The sequence below is a fragment of the Scleropages formosus genome, chromosome 9 (genome assembly GCF_900964775.1).
Source record: "Scleropages formosus chromosome 9, fSclFor1.1, whole genome shotgun sequence".
Taxonomy (NCBI): domain Eukaryota; kingdom Metazoa; phylum Chordata; class Actinopteri; order Osteoglossiformes; family Osteoglossidae; genus Scleropages; species Scleropages formosus.
The window spans coordinates 20997788-21016122 of record NC_041814.1 but is presented as its reverse complement, the minus strand read 5'-3'; the positions used below and the strand labels follow the sequence as shown (position 1 = coordinate 21016122).

The following is an 18335-nucleotide window of genomic DNA, read 5'->3' as shown; positions in this document are numbered from 1 at the left end:
GAAAGGAAGAGTTGTTTGAAGATGATTAAAAAAAATAGCAGCTCTATATGTCATAATGTAAATTTCCTTATAAATGCACTCCCAATGCTTTAAAACTCCTCCTTTCCCTTGACATTAGTATATGTGAAGTATTAATGCTTCAAAAATGATTTTAGGTGCAGGTAATACTTAAAGACGTAGCCTTATAACCAGAAGCAGACATAATTACAAACCAGACAGAAGTGCCATTTCAGTCAATTCAAATTTATAGTGACCACTCACGTGGTTTCCAAGGCATGGGATGAAAGGAAACGGATTTCCAGTGCATTCTTCTGTGCATGTATAAGGGATGCAAATACAGGGAGGACCATTCAAGCCGCACACCCACCAAGCAGCTCAGGACCTTTACCGGCTGTGCCACCACATCGCTGATTACAAGTTACCATTGGGGAAATAGCTTTTTTACATATTGTGTCATTACTATATAAAAGGTACTTATAGGGATATTTGTGCTGTTTGAAAACAGTATTTATACATAGTCATTTTCCATGTCAAGGACAATTTGAGGAGAACAGGACACGTTTTTGGATGGATGGATGGATGGATGGATGGATGGATGGATGGATGGATGGAATATGTAAGAATTCAGTACGTATACTTAAAATATGGATGAAATGGATGCAATATATGTGGCAGGGCCCACTTTTGATCCCAATTTGTCACTGCATACAATGGATAATGATACTCAGTCACATTATACTGTGCTGGAGCTTCCAGTACTCCTCTTCTTTCAAGCTACAATTTTTACTGCGTTGCCTATAGATTGCGTGAAGATTTTTTTTTTCTTATTGTTATTTTAACTTTTTTTCACTCATTAGTACAAGCAGAAGCAAAATATCACCTCATCCTAAGTACACACTTAGTAACATCATAACAGCATATCAGGTTATTTATTAAGCTGTCTGTAATTCCAGGCATGTGTGTTTTCTGAAAAGGCACAGAGGTGTAAGGTGTCACAGTGTATTCCTAATACGGCCATTTATCAGAGGCATGTTGAAGGTTAGCATTGTCTCAGATGGTAGTGGAGCTGCCCTGGGTCTTGCTTTCACAGACAGCTCCCTGAGAACTACAGAGTATAAAGGTTCTGAATGCGTTCAGCTGGAGGATAATTGTCTCTTATACATTGGGCCGGTTCTCTCTCCCCTGTGTGTCTTCATTTTAGCAAAAGTGAGAGTCAAAAAACATATTCATATCTATGAGTTAGGGTATTTCAGTTATTTTTGTTACTTAAAAATCTGTATATATGTACTGTGTAATTCTATGAATTCCCCTGCTAATACTGAACTCTTTCATATGCTCCACTTTTGTCAGTCTTGTCAGATATTCTACCACTTTTATTTTGAATTCATACTGAAATCTGTATATGCATTAAAAATAAAAGAAAAAGAAAAATCAAAAATAAAAAAAAAATAGTAAATAAAAATGAATTTCTTAGGAAACCAGATGGAGCATAAATTGATTCTAACTGATGCCCAGTGGAGTTGGAAAAAAATCTTTGGTATTTAAATGGGTGTGATGCATTATTTGGTAGGTTCGCAGCTATTGAAACGATGGAATTCTGTTTGGTCTCTTGAGTTTTCTCATGAAAGCGGTTGCTGCGGCATTAATTATACTTCAGGACACCAATAAATGTATTGCTTGTGATAGTTACAGCTGGCTTAATGCCTGAATCCAAGACCTACGGTTAATGAAAGGAAACCTGTTATTTGTGCTTGGTCTTTGTGCCGTAAATTGTGAGTGTGCTTGATTAAGCAACACTCCAGACAGCTAAGCTCTCCAATGTAGCTTCACATTTAGTCAACTAATTACGCACTTGCTGAGTGTTCAGTGTCTTTGCTGGGATAGGAATTAACTGTGATGACTGAGTCATTTCTGATTTGAATTTAGAGGTCCAGCCAGTATAAGGTTCTGGACTGAGCATTCAGTCATGACGGGAGTGAAAGTGCTTTCCCTGATTTGTTTAATAGCTATAGAAAAGTAATTTGAATTTTTTGACAATAGATTTTTTTCCTCTTTTTCAATTAAAGTTACCATAAAAATATTTTCAGTAAGAACATTATTTGTTCATCGCCCATTTTCTGAGATGCTACTGGTGTAGGAGTGGGTGTCTGGACACAGAGCCTTCTGTAATGGCAGTGTTCTCACTGTGAAATCCTGTGAAGAATGATAAGGTCAGTGTCAGCTGTCTCTCCACCACTCCTGTAATCCACACTGCAATGCTCCACATCTTATCTCTAATCCAGAACACTTTTGTCCTGCCAGTCAGTGGAAAGTTCTTCATCTCCTTGCAATACTGGAGGCTGTCAGTGGTGCTGGAGATAGGCAGTTTGAAAAAGCCCTCTTTGCCCCTCCAGTCACCTAATCCAACTGGCCCAGGGTTACAATGAGGCCATTGGGAGCCATGTATCCCTCAAGACTACAGATGACTATATATATGGTACAGTCAGTTCTAAGTTCCAAGTTCCGAGATTGGCCATTATGTGGCATACTATCATTGCAAGTATATGTTGTGTCGCATGGTAGTTGGTCTGAAAATTGTGGTGTGTACCATATAGTAATTTCTAATCTTTTAACCATATTTGCAATAATGCCAGTGTTAGAACAAAAGTAATTTTTGTAACAATGAATAAATAGATAAATAGCATACATGAAAATAGTGGTGTGGTGGTGTGGTCGGTTTGGCCTGTGCCTCCTCTCTGGCGGGTCTGGGGTTCGAGTCCCAATTGGGGTGACTTGCGACAGACTGCCATCCTGACCTGGGTGTGCACCCACCCCCTCCAGCCTTGTGCCCTGTGCTGCCGGGTTAGGCTTTGGTTTGCTGCGACCCTGCTTGGGACAAGTGGTTTCAAACAGTGTGTGTGTGTATATGAGAATATGCACATTAATTAAATACTTGATTAATAAATTAGGAAGGGGATTTTTTTACACGAGGATCCTTAGAGATCCTGACATAATGAAAAAATGGCATTCCTCCCAGTTCAATGCTTGGCATCCTTTTAAAAGCTGGATATTCAAAAATTCAGTACTGTTATAAATATTATTTTGGCACTAGTGCCAAAACAACAAATTAAGTGCAGTCAAGACGAACTCAACTCATAGTAACAACTCATATTGTTTTCATTATATGCAGGTGGTCACTGTTGCCTTCTTATGCTCATGTACTTTGGTTCTGAACACAGGAAGACCATGCAAACTCTTCTCTCCCTGAGTCAATCTATAGCTAAACTTTTTCTCAGCATCCCACTCTGTGCTTCTTATTCTGCGTTCATATGTAAGAGCTGTTGAACTAGACCTTGCCTATAAGGAAGGATTACAGTGAAATGGGAGATCTGTTACGGGCTTGTCAGCCGTTACAGGTGACGGCAGCACTTTTTACATGCCCAGGTTCTAAGTCCAGGGATCCTTTCTTAACATAATAACAACACAATTTGACAGCTTATAGCTTCAGCAGTCATACAGTCCTTTGAAAACAAACCTTACCACCTCTGCTGCATTCACATCACTTATGTTTTCTGAGAAAACCAGGCTTTTTTTTTTTTTTTTCCTTTTTCTTTTTGTAATGAGGAAACATTCAATAAAAGTATCAGGGTGGGTTATTGGACTTTTTCTCCCAAAAATGTATTCATTTTCAGGATATCTCTGACCTCTGTACCATGTGCATACTTTCGAGATTGTAAAAATGGTTCAGATCGAGAAAATAACTTCAAAACATTCACTGTTTGCAGTAGTTCCTCTCCTATTGTCCCCAGACGTTTATTAACATTTACATGGAAAAAAAAAAAAATCTTCTTTTGCGTCTATGACTAGAGTTGGGGTTAAGTACAAGTAAGCATTCTTGTTCTCTGGGATGAGCTAAATTAATTAAATAAAACTGAACAGTGATAATGTTACTCGAGCTATGTGAAGTGCTCTTTGGAAAACCCTGTAAGGAATGCTAAACACAATGAAGTTGAAAAGGAAAACAAAGTTTGTTACATTGAAATTAAAGGCAATCTTACATATACGTAGAGACATTACATCCTCTTCTGAAGCCATTAGTAATTAAATATTTACAGAAATGCCTGAAACAAGACAAATTAAATTGTGCAGTGTGAATTATTTTTAAGTTTTTGTTCCTTCTTTTATTATGAACATTACTGGAGACTAGCGCCTCAACCTAGGATTTGTTTTTATTCCCAACAGTAATACTAGATGCACCATTAATAGAGGCATCAGTGCCCCTGCAAACCTCAAGAGTAGCCTATGTGCTTTTAGAGCAGCTCTGACATAATGAGGCTAAGATGCAAAAGACTAAGAGCTGAAGAGTTAGTAGCAATTACTTATCCTTAAAGTGGTTAAACTTTACAATTCTGAATCTTTCAAGTATTATTGGAACTAGGTAATTCAGAGCAGCACCTGGAAAAGAAATCTACATGCACTCATTTAGGTATTGCTTTCCTGTAAATGTACCTTTGATGTTAACCTACAGACAAATGATTTACCTATTTATACAGCAGGGTAATTTTTACTGAAGCAGTTCAGGGTAGATACCTTTTTCAAGGGTACTGCAGCAGGAGGGTGCTTCAAGTGCCAGATAGCAGCTTCTTATACATTTGGCAAAATGCATTTTTCAGATATCATAAATGTACTGATACCTACAATGCCCACGATGGCTTGGCACAAGAGATTTATATTCTGCTCTGTATCCTTTATAAGAGTGTTGTGATTTTCCAGAAGCTCCTGTTAGTTCATTGATACTGTATAGCTTAATGCCTCATTGTCTTTCCTTCTTGTAGGCGTTTGCAGGAAACTCAAACACCGAGAGCGTGGTCCGCCATGACCTGCAGCATGCCATTGTGGCACAGTACTTGAGGATTGTTCCACTGGACTGGAGTGGAGAGGGACGCATTGGGTTGAGGATAGAAATCTACGGCTGCCCCTACTGTAAGCATAAACCATAACTGCAAAGCATAGTCATCTCAAATAGCAGATTAATTTGACATATGTTATTAAAGGCTGGTGATTTACATGATGCTTTTCTCCAATAATTATTTCAAGTATGCTACAGCTGGAGGGAGGAGTTGAACCTACAACATTTGGGTCCAAAGGCAGTAGCTCTAAGCAGTACACTACTAGCTACCTTAATTTCAAATTGTGTGGCTCAAATCCAAAAACTCTTAAGAATGGTCTTGAATATTCTAATTGTAGCCATACTTCATAAAACACATTTGTGTGTTTGTTATATGTCATTTTTAACCATGTATAATTTCTGTAACACTTACTACCCAAGAAATCTATATATAATGATGTACCTATTAATGTTTCTGTAAATTACAAAATGTTAGAGTCATTAATCACATTTTTTCAATGTATTGTCCCTTATTAAATCAATATTCTCTAAGGATGGTGTGAAATTTTTCTAAAACTGTGAAGTCTCTAATACGATTCAATTCACCAAAGATATATAATGATCTGGCTGCGCTTTTACACCACATGTAGAAATCATTATAAAACAGATTTTTGTAAAATAAATTCTGTCATATCATCAGTAATTATATGAAGTAAATGGATAAAGATAACTTTACAAAATAAGCTGCCACCCTGCAATCATCTACCAAGAGACCCAAAATTTAATTTCTTACTCAGTTATTCTTATAAAACAAGTGCTGACAAAATGCAATTAAATATAATTTTATATGGTCATGTCTAACCTTTTTCCAGTCAGGCAGTGTGATTGTTCGCATCTATTTATAAATTTAAAAACCAGTTAACAAAGTTGAAGATATGGAGGTCTGAGAGTTCGTGCAGGTTGCAGAGTCAGTTTTTGGAAATGAGCGTTCTTTCCTTACTACCATTTATGCATTTATGAGATGTATTTTGAATGTACTTATTTAAAGGATTGTAATTAATGAGATTAATTTTTACAAAATGTGCATTTGTTTTTTCTTCATATCTATACGTGCACAGTAAACCATACGTATACATGTCTTCCATTCCCAAGTGTATTTCTGAGCACAGGGAGCTTACTGTGAAATTTCAGATATGCATCATTATTCATATTTTCTGTTTTTCAATAAGGCTGAATTGGTCTATTTTGACTGATTTTTGCGTCCATGTGATCTTCCGTTCAAGCACCCAGATTAAATTCCTCCATATTCTACCATTATTGCATTCTGCTGATTGGTGACATTGATAAAGACAGACAGCAGTCAGATAAGAGATAAAAAAGCATCAGCCATCCCCGCTCTCTTTTCACACTTCATGCTGTATTTACAAACATGTACTCATTTTTATGACAGTCTGTTCAAGAGGCCTGTCAATACAATGACAGCTAAGGGAAAAACATATGAGATGCGGAAAACCTAAACAACAGTGGTGTGCATGGCCACTGCAGTAAAAATATAACAAAAATATCTAGCTTTTGCCTTCCAGCTGACACATGCAATGAGAATGAATGTACGGTGCTCCCTTAATATTGTTGATCAGGATAAATGAATGTCAGTGAATTTGACCATGGGGACTGAATGGAGTGATGTGTCACAAACAGCCAGACGCAATACTCTGCTGCACTAGTAGGGCAGTTGCTTCTCAGTGGTCGACCTGACTGGACAGGAATCAAAGCCATTCAGTTCAACCCACTTAGGTCTGGCAAAGCCCTGTAGCAGGTGTCAGTCTCAAGCCACCCTGTTTTTTTTTTTTTCTTCAATGTCCCATCTCCTCTGGCTTTGTGAGGATTATAAGGACAAAGGGGCTGTGCGCTTATGATGCCCAGTAGTAGACATCTGGTCTCATGTGCACTCATATGGCCTATCGTGTTTGCCATACCCTGTGACTGCCAGAGGTGAGGAGCCAGATTAGTAGGGTGATGATCCACTTCTGATTTAATCTGACCTACATTTGGTTTAATTCAATTCATTTTTGTATAGTGTCCTTTCTAAACGGTAGTCTCAAACATATAACTAAAAATGATAGAAATAGCACACAGAGACAAGCACAAGTACAATAAGTAATTAAAACATTGACACGATGTTGAAAAATAAGTGTCAGAAGGTAACAGCTGATGGAAATAAAACTCCTTAAGTTGATCTAGGAGGGGGAAAAACATATTAGGGTCAAGGATGAATGGTCCCTGCAAATCACGTTAATATTTAGAAGCTAGGAAAAAAGTGTTAGTCCTTTGTGAAAACTTTCAAGAGCTGTCATCAGGATGCCCCCCGTGTGGTCCGTAGGTGAAATTCACTCTGTATGTGCAGAGGGCGGATGAAGGCATAAAGAATAGTCATATTAGCTTACCGCACATAGTGACAGAAAGACACCAGCACAGACGGGCAGACAAATGGTTTGTAAGACAGCAGGATGAGCAGCAGCACCAGCAGCTTTACTCTGAGCATGCTAAAGTATACTAAATGCAATGTGCCTAAAGACTTCTGCAAAGACTCCGGTGGTGGGAAAACATCTAAATTATTTAAGTGGTGAATGTTTCAGTAGAGACTTGATTTCAGAATATGTTTAATTAAGATTAAGATATGAGCAAGTACCAAAGAGAAGAAAATAAATCACATCACTGTACAAGTATACAAATAAAAAGGCAGTTGAAATCCAATTTACACATGCACCACAAGTTACAAGTGCTTTATTGTATTCAGTATGTTCTCCTAAGTGCATGTCAGGTTTGTCAGTTTATTTTCACAAAAGGTCAGCCTCTTGATTTCCCTTCGCCTACAGAATTTGCAGAACCGTCATGCAGATTTCCACCCCTGACCCCCCAACACACGCACACACACAGACACACACACACAATTTTTTCATATTTATTTGGTAATGAGTAAAATATTAAATTAGCTTTTTGTCATTTATAAGTAGGTCATAATTTCAAAATAAAATTAAACGTTTGATTGAGATTACTGATGGAAGAATTCACTTCCTTTATATTTACAAACTAAACTCTGCCTCAAAGTTTCTCTAAGGTAGCACCAAAACATTACTTTTTTTTTCTTTTTTTGACTGAAATGTTACTGACTTTCTCAAGTCTCACAACTGAAAGAGTATATCAGGTTATTTAAGCTGTCATGATTCACGAAGACCTAAGAAGTATGTGTGGAATTTCATAATGAAGTTCCTAGGAGGCAGAAAAGCTGGGCAATATTTTTAGCAGGGCTTTGAAACATTCAAGGAGTATAGCAGCGTTCCATATAATTAAAAGGAAAGAATATAGCACAACCAAATATTTCATGTGTTGGGGACACTGCTCGGGATCACCACGGCAGCAGCATTTCTGGAAGAAGTGAGACATAGACCATAAGTTTTCACTTCAGCAGATATAGAATTTATTCAGGTAACCAGCCATTGTTCATATGGGTAACTTCAATAACAAGGCATCAAAGAACAGACCCTAAGACCATGAGAGCCACTCTACTTCCTCAACTACTTCATTATGTGTAAAGTGATATATACTACTAGGTATTACATGATTGGTTAGCTGACAGAAATCCTTGCTTTATTTTAAACTTTCTTGAAAAGGTCTACTGTTCTACTATTCATGCTTTTGCTGTCTATGGTATTATTGGTCTTTGCATTTGCACAGTGACATTTCTGTTTATAGGTCCAAAACAGGTGACAGGACCATTAAATATAAGAAAGTGTATAACTGAGCAAGTAAATTTGGAATGCACTCCATTCACAACATGCCAAAACTGGTTAAACACGCAATAGGCCTATATCTTTGTAGGCCATCCAACAAAGTGAATTTGGTGACATGGCTATCTACAACACTGAGATATTTGCCATGTCCATTGGCTGAAATGGAAAACACGATTCAGGGATCAAGAGAAACTACAAAGGAAAGGGTTAAAAAAAAGTCAGTATTGTAGAGTTTCCCAGCCAGTGCTCATACCTGAGCTCCACTGACAATGTATGACCTGAAAATTGCCGTCCACTGACATTTTCCATCTGAGTTGGCAGAGCTGGAACAAATTTGTTCGTACAAGTGGGCGAAAATTCAAATATTACAAATGTGCAAAGCTCATAAACACACCTACCAAGATTCCGAATGAAAAATATTTGAATTTATTGTTAGCAAACGACAACATGATTTTCTCAGTTGCACTCTCTTCCGTGACACCCATTACTCGAAATAGAAACACAGAACACACTCGGTTCCAAGTCCAGGTGCATCTCTGTCGGACAACAAATAGAGTGTCTCAAATGTTGCAGATAGTGGACTCAATTACAACAACATCAGACCTTCTCAAACCTTCAGGCAAGAGTGGAGTGCAGAATGTTGTAGATGTGCTTTACTTATGTTGTCTCTATTTACTTAAATCTCGTTGCAAAAAAATATTAAAAAATATGGAAAGTTCAAGCTGAGTGAATACTTTCTTAAGACACTATAGTTAAGGGGTGAAAGCTGCATTGTTTGTTCACGTTTTGTTTCCTCGGTTAAACTCTCTTCACTGATGTACAGTACTAGTGGGGCACATACAGAACACACTCAGTACCCAACACAGGTGTATCTCCATAGTATAACAAATAGATGCGTCTCAATGTGGCAGCTAATTTTGCTGGCTGTGACTCTTGAGTGAGTCATAATTTACCCCACTGAGAAATTAACATGATCATTTACATTTTAATTAAGAATAGATCGACAGAAATCAATTACTTTTTAAATCGAGTGAAGAAGCATGTCACGGTGCTCCCCTGCAGGGTACAATGTGTCAGTCTCCATAAGCCATCAGAGCAGCCCTGATAATTTCTTGCAAAGCAGCTCTTCACAGAAGCGGCTATTTGAACTTTGGAAATTGCTTATGCTGAGTGGTTACTGGGTTAAAGGATAGGAAATAACACATTTTTTTTGGTTTCTCATGCTACTACTTGTAGTATTGTTTGTATTTGCATCTTGTTGCTAGTGTTTCATGGTGTCAGTTGTTTCGGTTTTCACAAAAGACAGTTGCCTGTTGTGTATTCAGTTCATGCCATTTTAGATGTTTTCATCAAGTTGCTGCTCTTGCAGATATCCAGAACTTTGTTAGCATTAGGAGGTAGGTGCCAACTTATGTCTGAATTATTTTTAAACTTTTATTTATTTATTTTTTTTTTAGCTCTTTCATTTCCAAGCAGGAAAATACTTTATTAGGGGTAGGTAAACATTAACGGTGCAAGGGGAAGCATTATCATTTCAAAGAACCAGGATGCATCCTACAGGCTATGGACACACCTCAGAATCAGACTTCCATTGTATAATAGCCAAGAAGATGTTGTCGGCTGGTGAGGCCCCAGTGTAATATCTCCCTGCCACACCATGGTTTATCATGGGACTCCAGCTGCAGTTTATCTGTAAATTGGACAACCATTAAAAAGAGCAGTTTGGTGAACAGTCATTCAACCTGTCATTTATCCAAAATTGGAGCGGTAGGGCAAGGTTGACACCTGATAGGCTCTGAATTCTTATCTCTTTTTTACTCCTCTTTAGGGGCAGATGTGATAAACTTTGATGGCCAGGGGGTGATCTCCTACCGCTTTAAAATGAAGAAGATGAAGATCCTGAAAGATGTTATTGCCCTGAAGTTCAAAACGTCCGAGAGTGAGGGGGTCATTCTGCATGGGGAGGGACAGCAAGGCGACTACATCACCCTGGAGCTGAAAAAGGCCAAGCTGGTGTTGCAGATAAACCTGGGTAGGTTCACGAGTAAGACCTCATTAAGATGTCTACCTACCCGAGTGTCACAGATGGTATAATGGCTCAAGAGTTCTTCTAAGGCTTCATGTGAAGTCAGAAGGGAGCTTACCACAGTGTGATGTTTAGCCACACATGAAGTCCAAAACCAACTTCAAAATTCAGCTCAGTGCTTTCAAAGTGTGTTTGATCAAAGTGCTGTGTTTGCATAACTTTTAGCATAAGCAATGAAAAAAAAGACATAAAGCCACTTTTCCAGGATGTTCCGCTAGGTTTGCTCCAATCATCCTTATGTGCTTCATCGGAAAACATGCCTATTGTTCTTTAATGAATCTTGCTGCGGTGGGTCAGGCAACTTAAAAAGTGAGCTCTGTGTTACGTGAACCGCAGGTAGCAATCAGTATGGCTCCATACTTGGGCACACGTCAGTGACCAGCGGAAGCCTACTGGATGATCATCACTGGCATTCTGTGGTCATCGAGCGATACAGGAGGAACGTCAACTTCACCCTGGACAGGCACACACAGCACTTCCGCACCAATGGAGAGTTTGACCATCTCGATCTGGACTACGAGGTACTGTAATTTCAGGAAAAAGGAGTTTTCAAACTCTCCTGCAAGGGGAAATTTAAGAAAGAGCTTAAACATGATTTGAGGCTACAAGTGAAAAGGCTTTTATGTAGCATTCCTAACATATGCCAACAATCCTGGAGGGCAGTGTTGTCGTACCCTTGAGCAAGGTACTTAACCTGAACTGCTCCAGTAAACATTTCCCTCAGTAAAGGATAAAGGATAAAACTGTCAAATCTTTGGGTCACCCTGGATGCTGTTGTCCGTTAAGCTGGTAAATAATACTATCTCTCCTAACTCAAATACTATTCATTTTAGAGGCATCTGGTTGCCAGATATATGTGGCCCAGCAGTGCTTTGCACGCTTGCTGAATGTTAAGCATCGTGAGGGATTATTTTCTTTCTATGGAAATGCACATTTTTTATCAACTGACCGATGACAGTCTGTCAATTGCTGAAGTTCTGTGCGGAATATCAATTGGCTTCTTATATTTCTTTTCTAGCTCTACTCATAGTCTCCATCAGAGAAAATGAAGCAGGGATATACAGTAATTACCCTTCTTCTCTCACTGGCTCATCTGAGTCAAATCAGACAGGGTCACCAAAAAGAGGAGAGCATGTTTATACAAGTCCAAATCCATTAAAGTAAAACTAAAAAACAACTGTGTCAGATAGCTCATTTTTGCCTTGATTATCCCCACTTATGTTCTCTCCCTGGTTATTTTTATTTGCTGATACAGCGGGAAAGGGCAGTCTTTTACCACAGCATAAGTTCATACGTGCACTTCCTTTTTTTTTCATGTTAATGCAATCAGGTATGAATTTTAATGCGCCTCTTTGAAGTATTTATATAAAAATATCAGAAGATGAGGGAAAAGGAATATCTGAGCAATACAGCATAGAAGGTGTGTTGATATCCTCAACATAGTTTGTCCGTGGAAGATGCTGCCACTTGGCACCATAAGGTTTATGTAATAGAATACTAAAATATGTCCTAACTAAACGTGCTGAACTGTTCACCTGAATAACGGCATTTACTGATACAATAAGAGTTGGCCTTTTCTGCAGCAATTCAGACAATACCAATAGATTGTTCCATGCTCCCAGTACCATTGCATACCTCTCAGTGTTTGATTAGCGCTACAACAGCACTGCATGGATTATGCGTTCTTCTGGATCCAGAAGCAGTCACGCTGCTCAGATTTATTAATGGTTTTAAAACTAATACAGCCTGAAGGCCTCTTCCCCATGAATTATCCTATCAAGGATTTATATGGCAAGGGGCCCATAATTACAATGCTCTGTATTATTCGTTTGCAAAACAAGCTGGGCGTCACGTGTCTTCGTTCACACCCTGTGTCTCTGTCGCGGAGATGTGGTGTGGCTGCAAAATTCAGTGATTAGCACAGGGATCACAAATTAGAGATTGATAAATTTAGAAAGTATAAATCTGCTTAAAGACACAGCACACACATTATTTGCATAAAATATCATATAATTGTTTTGTGAAATCTGGCATTTCTGTATGAGTATTTGCTAAAGGAAAAAGAAATACATATATTTGAAGAACACAACCACATGCAAATCACAGAAAATAGGTTTCCTAGGACTGTTTTAATACATCAAATCCTTGACAGTATTAATAATTAATAATCCTTTTTCAGCTAATAGCAAAAAAAAAAAAAAACAATAAATTGTATAAATATAATGATTTTGTGAGTCAGGACACAACTTCTCTACACCTGCAGTGAAAGTATAGAACAACACAATGTAACCTGTAACTTCTCAAATAAAAGATTGTGTGATCAATAAATCATGGAAGTTTGCCACTTTTGGGAAAAGCTTTTGTCTTTATATGTTGCACATAATACACCAACAGCAGGTCATTGCATAGAATACAGCAGCATACCTTATAAACAAAATTGCATTGAGGCAACATACATATAAAACAAACACATTAAAAACGTCCCACATGGTTTCCCATTATGAATGTCCCACATGGTTTGCATAAATTAAAGCTTTGAGGGGACCTCGTATAACATTGGTTTACTTCTTGTTTCCCTATCATATGCTTTTTGTTTCTGAAACAGGGCACAACTGTTTTTGTCATTGCCAGAGGCATTCAGCATGAGTGCCTTAGGTGTTTTCCAGAGTGCTGGGGCTCTGTGGGTCATTATCTTCTCCTTTCAAGAATTATGGTAGCCCCACCCACACATACATATTACCTACTACATTTCACACCTTCATTTTCATTTTAGTTCCTTAATATATAAAAGACACCAAACCTTTCAAGGAAAAAAACATGATATTGCAAATAGTGTCATTACAACCAGATGGAAACGACAGAGAGAAAAATAAGAAAAGCTGTTGTATTTCAAATTCACACACATAAGAACAGAGATAGAAAACCACTGACACAAAGGGTAAAGTAGGAAGAGCTACGATGCAAGGAAATGAGGTGTGTGTATCTCTTTTTCTCAGTTGGGGTGTACATTTTGGCTTTGGTGTTGCTCCTAATGATGAAGGAAGTTAAGTCTAAAATGGCAGAAGAACAACATCCTTCATTCAAATCTGTACAGAAGAAAAGTGTTAGCACTGTGTCTATACAGATCACTGACATGTAATCAAGCTAAGCTGCTATTATTTATTTCTTAATACATATTTATTTATTCATCTTGATTTGTAAACTTTTTACCCAAAAACTATTTCTGTCTGATCTTTCCCTCATTTGGGAAAAATGTAAGAAAGGTTCACTATTATGAAACTACGTACATGTCATGTAAAAATATATTGTGATATAGAGAATGTTACATATACATGTATTGGTGGATGCCAAATGACTTGTATTGACTTTTATATTTTGAATTATTTATTATACTCTATTATTCAGACATTCCAAAATACATTTGGTAATGTATGTCGCAATTCCATTTTATTCCAAGAGTAATGGTATTCATATTAGCATGTTATTGTCATTGTATATCCCTGATGTATGTAATGACTGATTGTACGATGAAAATATTTGTAAAACCATTCTATAGTACTAAACATTTTTACTTTGAAAATATTGGTGCGGAAAGCATCCTGATTTATTTCCTCATGGGAAAGTGAAATTTCAGTACCCGCTATGATTCCCCTTTTGACTTTTCTTGGCAACAGAAGACCAAAAAGACTTGACTGCTTAATTATAATAAAAAGGAAGACCTTGTAATGTCCATCATTATGACTTTACATTATGCATTCCATATTCCATGACTTGGTTTCTCAAATTACTTCAAAATGTCAGTAAGGAAAAATGAAACATTTAGTGTCTTTTGGTTTCTGATGTTTCTGGACCCTTGCAGCTGAGAGCATATTATGTTGCTAAAATTAGAGTAGTCAGATTTTTTTTTTTTTTTACCCTAACCAAAATAAGTGCTCTGGATATCATCATAATTTTGAACTGAAATTTTGATCCAAAACTTTATATATATATATATATATATATATATATATATATATATAAACATGAACACAGTTAAATGATGATGAAATCTAGGGCTGATGCGGCTTTTGGTGATCGGCGTCCACCTTCTTGGCACTGATAAAGCATGAATAGCAGTGATGGGTTTTCAGAAGCCAGTTTTCATAACAAATGTTGAATATGTTTAATGTCTTTCTGCAGCTGTTCTTTACCACACCGACTCTTTTTAGTGGTTGCTGTTAAATCTTGCAGCTCAGCTTCGGGGGAATGCCATACTCTGGGAAACCCAGTACAGGAAACAGGAAGAACTTTAAGGGCTGCATGGAGGGCATCAACTACAACGGTGACAACATCACTGACCTGGCCAGAAGGAAGAAACTGGACACATCGAGCTTTGTGAGAACCTTCTGTTATCCACTAATGAGAATTTTTTTGGTTTAACACAAATGGGTGAATTGCACTGATTCCTTTAGACTATGTATGATGCTTCTATTGTCCTGGCTTTATGACGGAGGAGGTTAATACTGAAGCCCATGTTGGGAGAACATGCAAAACTACATCACAGCCCAGGTCCCTGTCAAGATGCAGCACTACTTGTTGCATTATGCAAAAATTTCCAGATTTTGAGGTAAATATTAATTTTAGTTGAGGGCTATCAATGATTTTTTTTTTATTTAATAATTGTGTTTAATCTACTTCCATTCTACAATACACAAAGGAATTTCCATTTATTAGTATATGGCAAGAAGGGGACACCTTATTTATATAGGTTCACATTTTCAAGAAAAGGCATGAGGAAACATGTTTGCACCTATGATTTTCCCTGTAAATGGCAAAGTTTGTAATGATACTGCAAGGCTGTTAACTCTGACAAAGTAGCTGCCCAGCCAAGTACCAGGGGAAAACAAATTGAGTCTCCTCTTCTGGCAATTTGACATGCTTGCTGTGTAGGCAAATGAGAGTTATTATTCATTGAGGTGCGATTACATTCAAATTCAATCAATCACACAGCACAGATTTCACACCGGTGCAGCAGGTAGCATTTTAGAATTGCTGAGGGAAACTTAAATGTGCTTTTTATGACACTACAGTTTCATTATTATGATAGCGTTGATGAGCAAATGTACTCTTGTAATATGTACCAAGTGTATTTAGGTGTGAATTTCCAAAATCGATCGGAAAAGTCATTCTGTTGTATCAGATGGAAAATATTTGTTGCTTTTTTGCACTTTGTTGATCCTTGAAATGAATGTGTCTGGATACTTACACTAAGTTCACCTCTGAAATCTTTTGAGAGAAGTCACATATTCTGGCTTCTTTTTTAATAATCATTATGTTCTGATTAGGCAGTCTCTGTGCTGCATACTGTACCTTATATATGATACATTAAGGTGATGATAAATGTTCCAAAAAATGATTTGTGCTACAATAGTGCATGCTTCTCCTTGAAGACTACTTTCTGATATGCAACAATGCCAGCAGCACAGCAATTAAGGTTGAATATTGGAACAGAATTGGAGAGAAGCATAATTTGGACAGATGCATTGGTTGAGTCCATAAACATTTTGTTTTTGAATAAACTAGCTATCAAATAACTCATAATGTTGTAGTAATATTGAATATGTTGGAAAATATATGCATAATATTTTGTAGGAATACATGTTTTTCTTTGTTTGGCAAAAGGGCTTTATTTAATTTTTTAAGATTTGTGCCTTTCCCAACTCTTTGATACAAAGGCTAAGACAGTGTCAGTGTTTGTCTCTCTGAATCACACTACACATATTTTGTTTAATTTTGAATTCTAGGCATATCAGAGTGCCTCAGCTGTTTGGCCGTAGAACTGAATATGGCTCAGCCTGTGTGGAGTTTCCATCTTCTCCTGTGGGTTCTTGTGTGGGTTTCCTCTGGGTACTCCTGTTTCCTCCCACAGTGTAAAGAATTATCTTTCAAGTAAATCTGTGACTTTAAAATTGTCTGTAGAGTATGGGTGTGTGTATTTGTGGCTACCCTGTGATGGAAGGGTATTCTGTCCAGTGTGTGCACTGCTTAGCCTTGTACCCTGTGCTTAAGGGATAGACTCCAGACCATAATGATCCTGAGTTGGACAAATTTTGAAAATACTCAGAGTGATGATTTAAGATTCTAAAAATCCACTATACAGTATGGGCAGGCTGTGCCGTCAAGTTTTTAAAGGATCTTTTGTGAAATCACTCTCAGACACAAGTGATCAAACAGCTCTGTGAATTTCTGGAGGAGGTTTGAGTCAGAGTCATTTGCTTTCTCTTCATTTTGAACATGTTTTCATCGCCTACTATGCTTCATGACACGTCAAAGAGGTGGAAAAGGCCCAGAATTATGATGCAATTATTAGATAATCTGCTCATCGTGTTTTGTGGTGTTTTGAAAATTTATGACATTGATGAGAATCTGTTATTGCATGATGACAGCAGGATTTTTTTAAAATGACATTAACACAATTTAAGTGAGATGTATTGATATATAGTTTCCATTGGACTGCCTTTTGAAATCTTAGTAATTTGTGGACTTCAAATTAATATAATGTTGGCCAATGTCCAATATTAGCAGATTCTAGATAATAAGAAGTGAACACAGTGAAGAGTTCTGATTAGAATTCTAAACAGATTGCGTTATGTATAAATTGCACTGAATTGAAGCTGCCATTTTATTACATTTGACTGCAGCTATTAGTCTTGATAAAGGTTTTTCTGTTTGGATATTACTGAGTGCTGGAAATGCTGTCTGGTTTTTGAAGACTAGCATGTATAAAGTACAGCCTGCATTTACACTCATCTTCATGTATATGAGGTGAAATCATATACTTTATTATTCACTCATTACTACGAGTCATTACAAATATTCTTAAATGACTGGTTTATAGGCACCCGGAATGACAGACGTTAAAAAAATAATATGTTTAAGTTGTTCGTTTTGGCAGCAAATCCTAGCATAACACAATCAAAAGAAAAGTTTTATAAAAATGTAAATAATTTCCCATTTTCTGAATTTCATCAGATATTTTTTCCAGTTATAGTAGTATATCAATGTAGCCTGAGAGAGAAAAAAATAACACCTCTATTGTATTACATTTGTTTGTTTATTTATAAATAATGAAATGTACAATGAAGGACTTTAAAAATTAAATCTCCCCTAACATCAATGAATGTAATTAAGAGAAAAATTTGAATCAGCTGTTTGAATACAATCAGGCCTGATTTCAGTCAGCCCTGTCCAATATAATTTTCAGCTGCATATAAGCAAAAGTCAAGTTGACAAAGCAGAGGTTCATAGAGCCACAATGTTCCATGTTCAAAGAAAATCTCTGAGGATCTCCAGGAAAGACAGAAAAATTGCTGACCCTTTTTGGAAAAACTTTGAATGTCAGTTGAACCATCATCAGAGCCCTACTAATCAAATGGAGAAAGTTTGGAACACTGGTCTCTAGTGCCAAAATCTCTCCTTAAAAATGGCATATGTAGTAGGCAACATGGGCCCAAATTACACCTAGCGAAAACAAAATATGGCATTTCAGAGTATGATCCTTCATCCAAAAGTCAAGCATGGTGGTGGCTGTGTCTGGGCATTTTTTGTTGCC

At 37.3% G+C, this 18335-nt stretch overlaps 1 protein-coding gene across 2 annotated transcripts in view; it reads left to right on the top strand.

Annotated features, from left to right (window-relative positions):
• The window catches only part of LOC108935522 (contactin-associated protein-like 2), a 300803-nt gene that overhangs the window by 139195 nt on the left and 143273 nt on the right, over positions 1-18335 (top strand). For both annotated transcript variants that reach the window (XM_018754213.2, XM_029254781.1), the window contains exons 4-7: positions 4815-4962; positions 10487-10690; positions 11081-11265; positions 14975-15118. In XM_018754213.2, coding sequence (XP_018609729.1) covers positions 4815-4962; positions 10487-10690; positions 11081-11265; positions 14975-15118 — 681 coding nt within the window. The remainder of the gene's footprint in view (positions 1-4814; positions 4963-10486; positions 10691-11080; positions 11266-14974; positions 15119-18335) is intronic.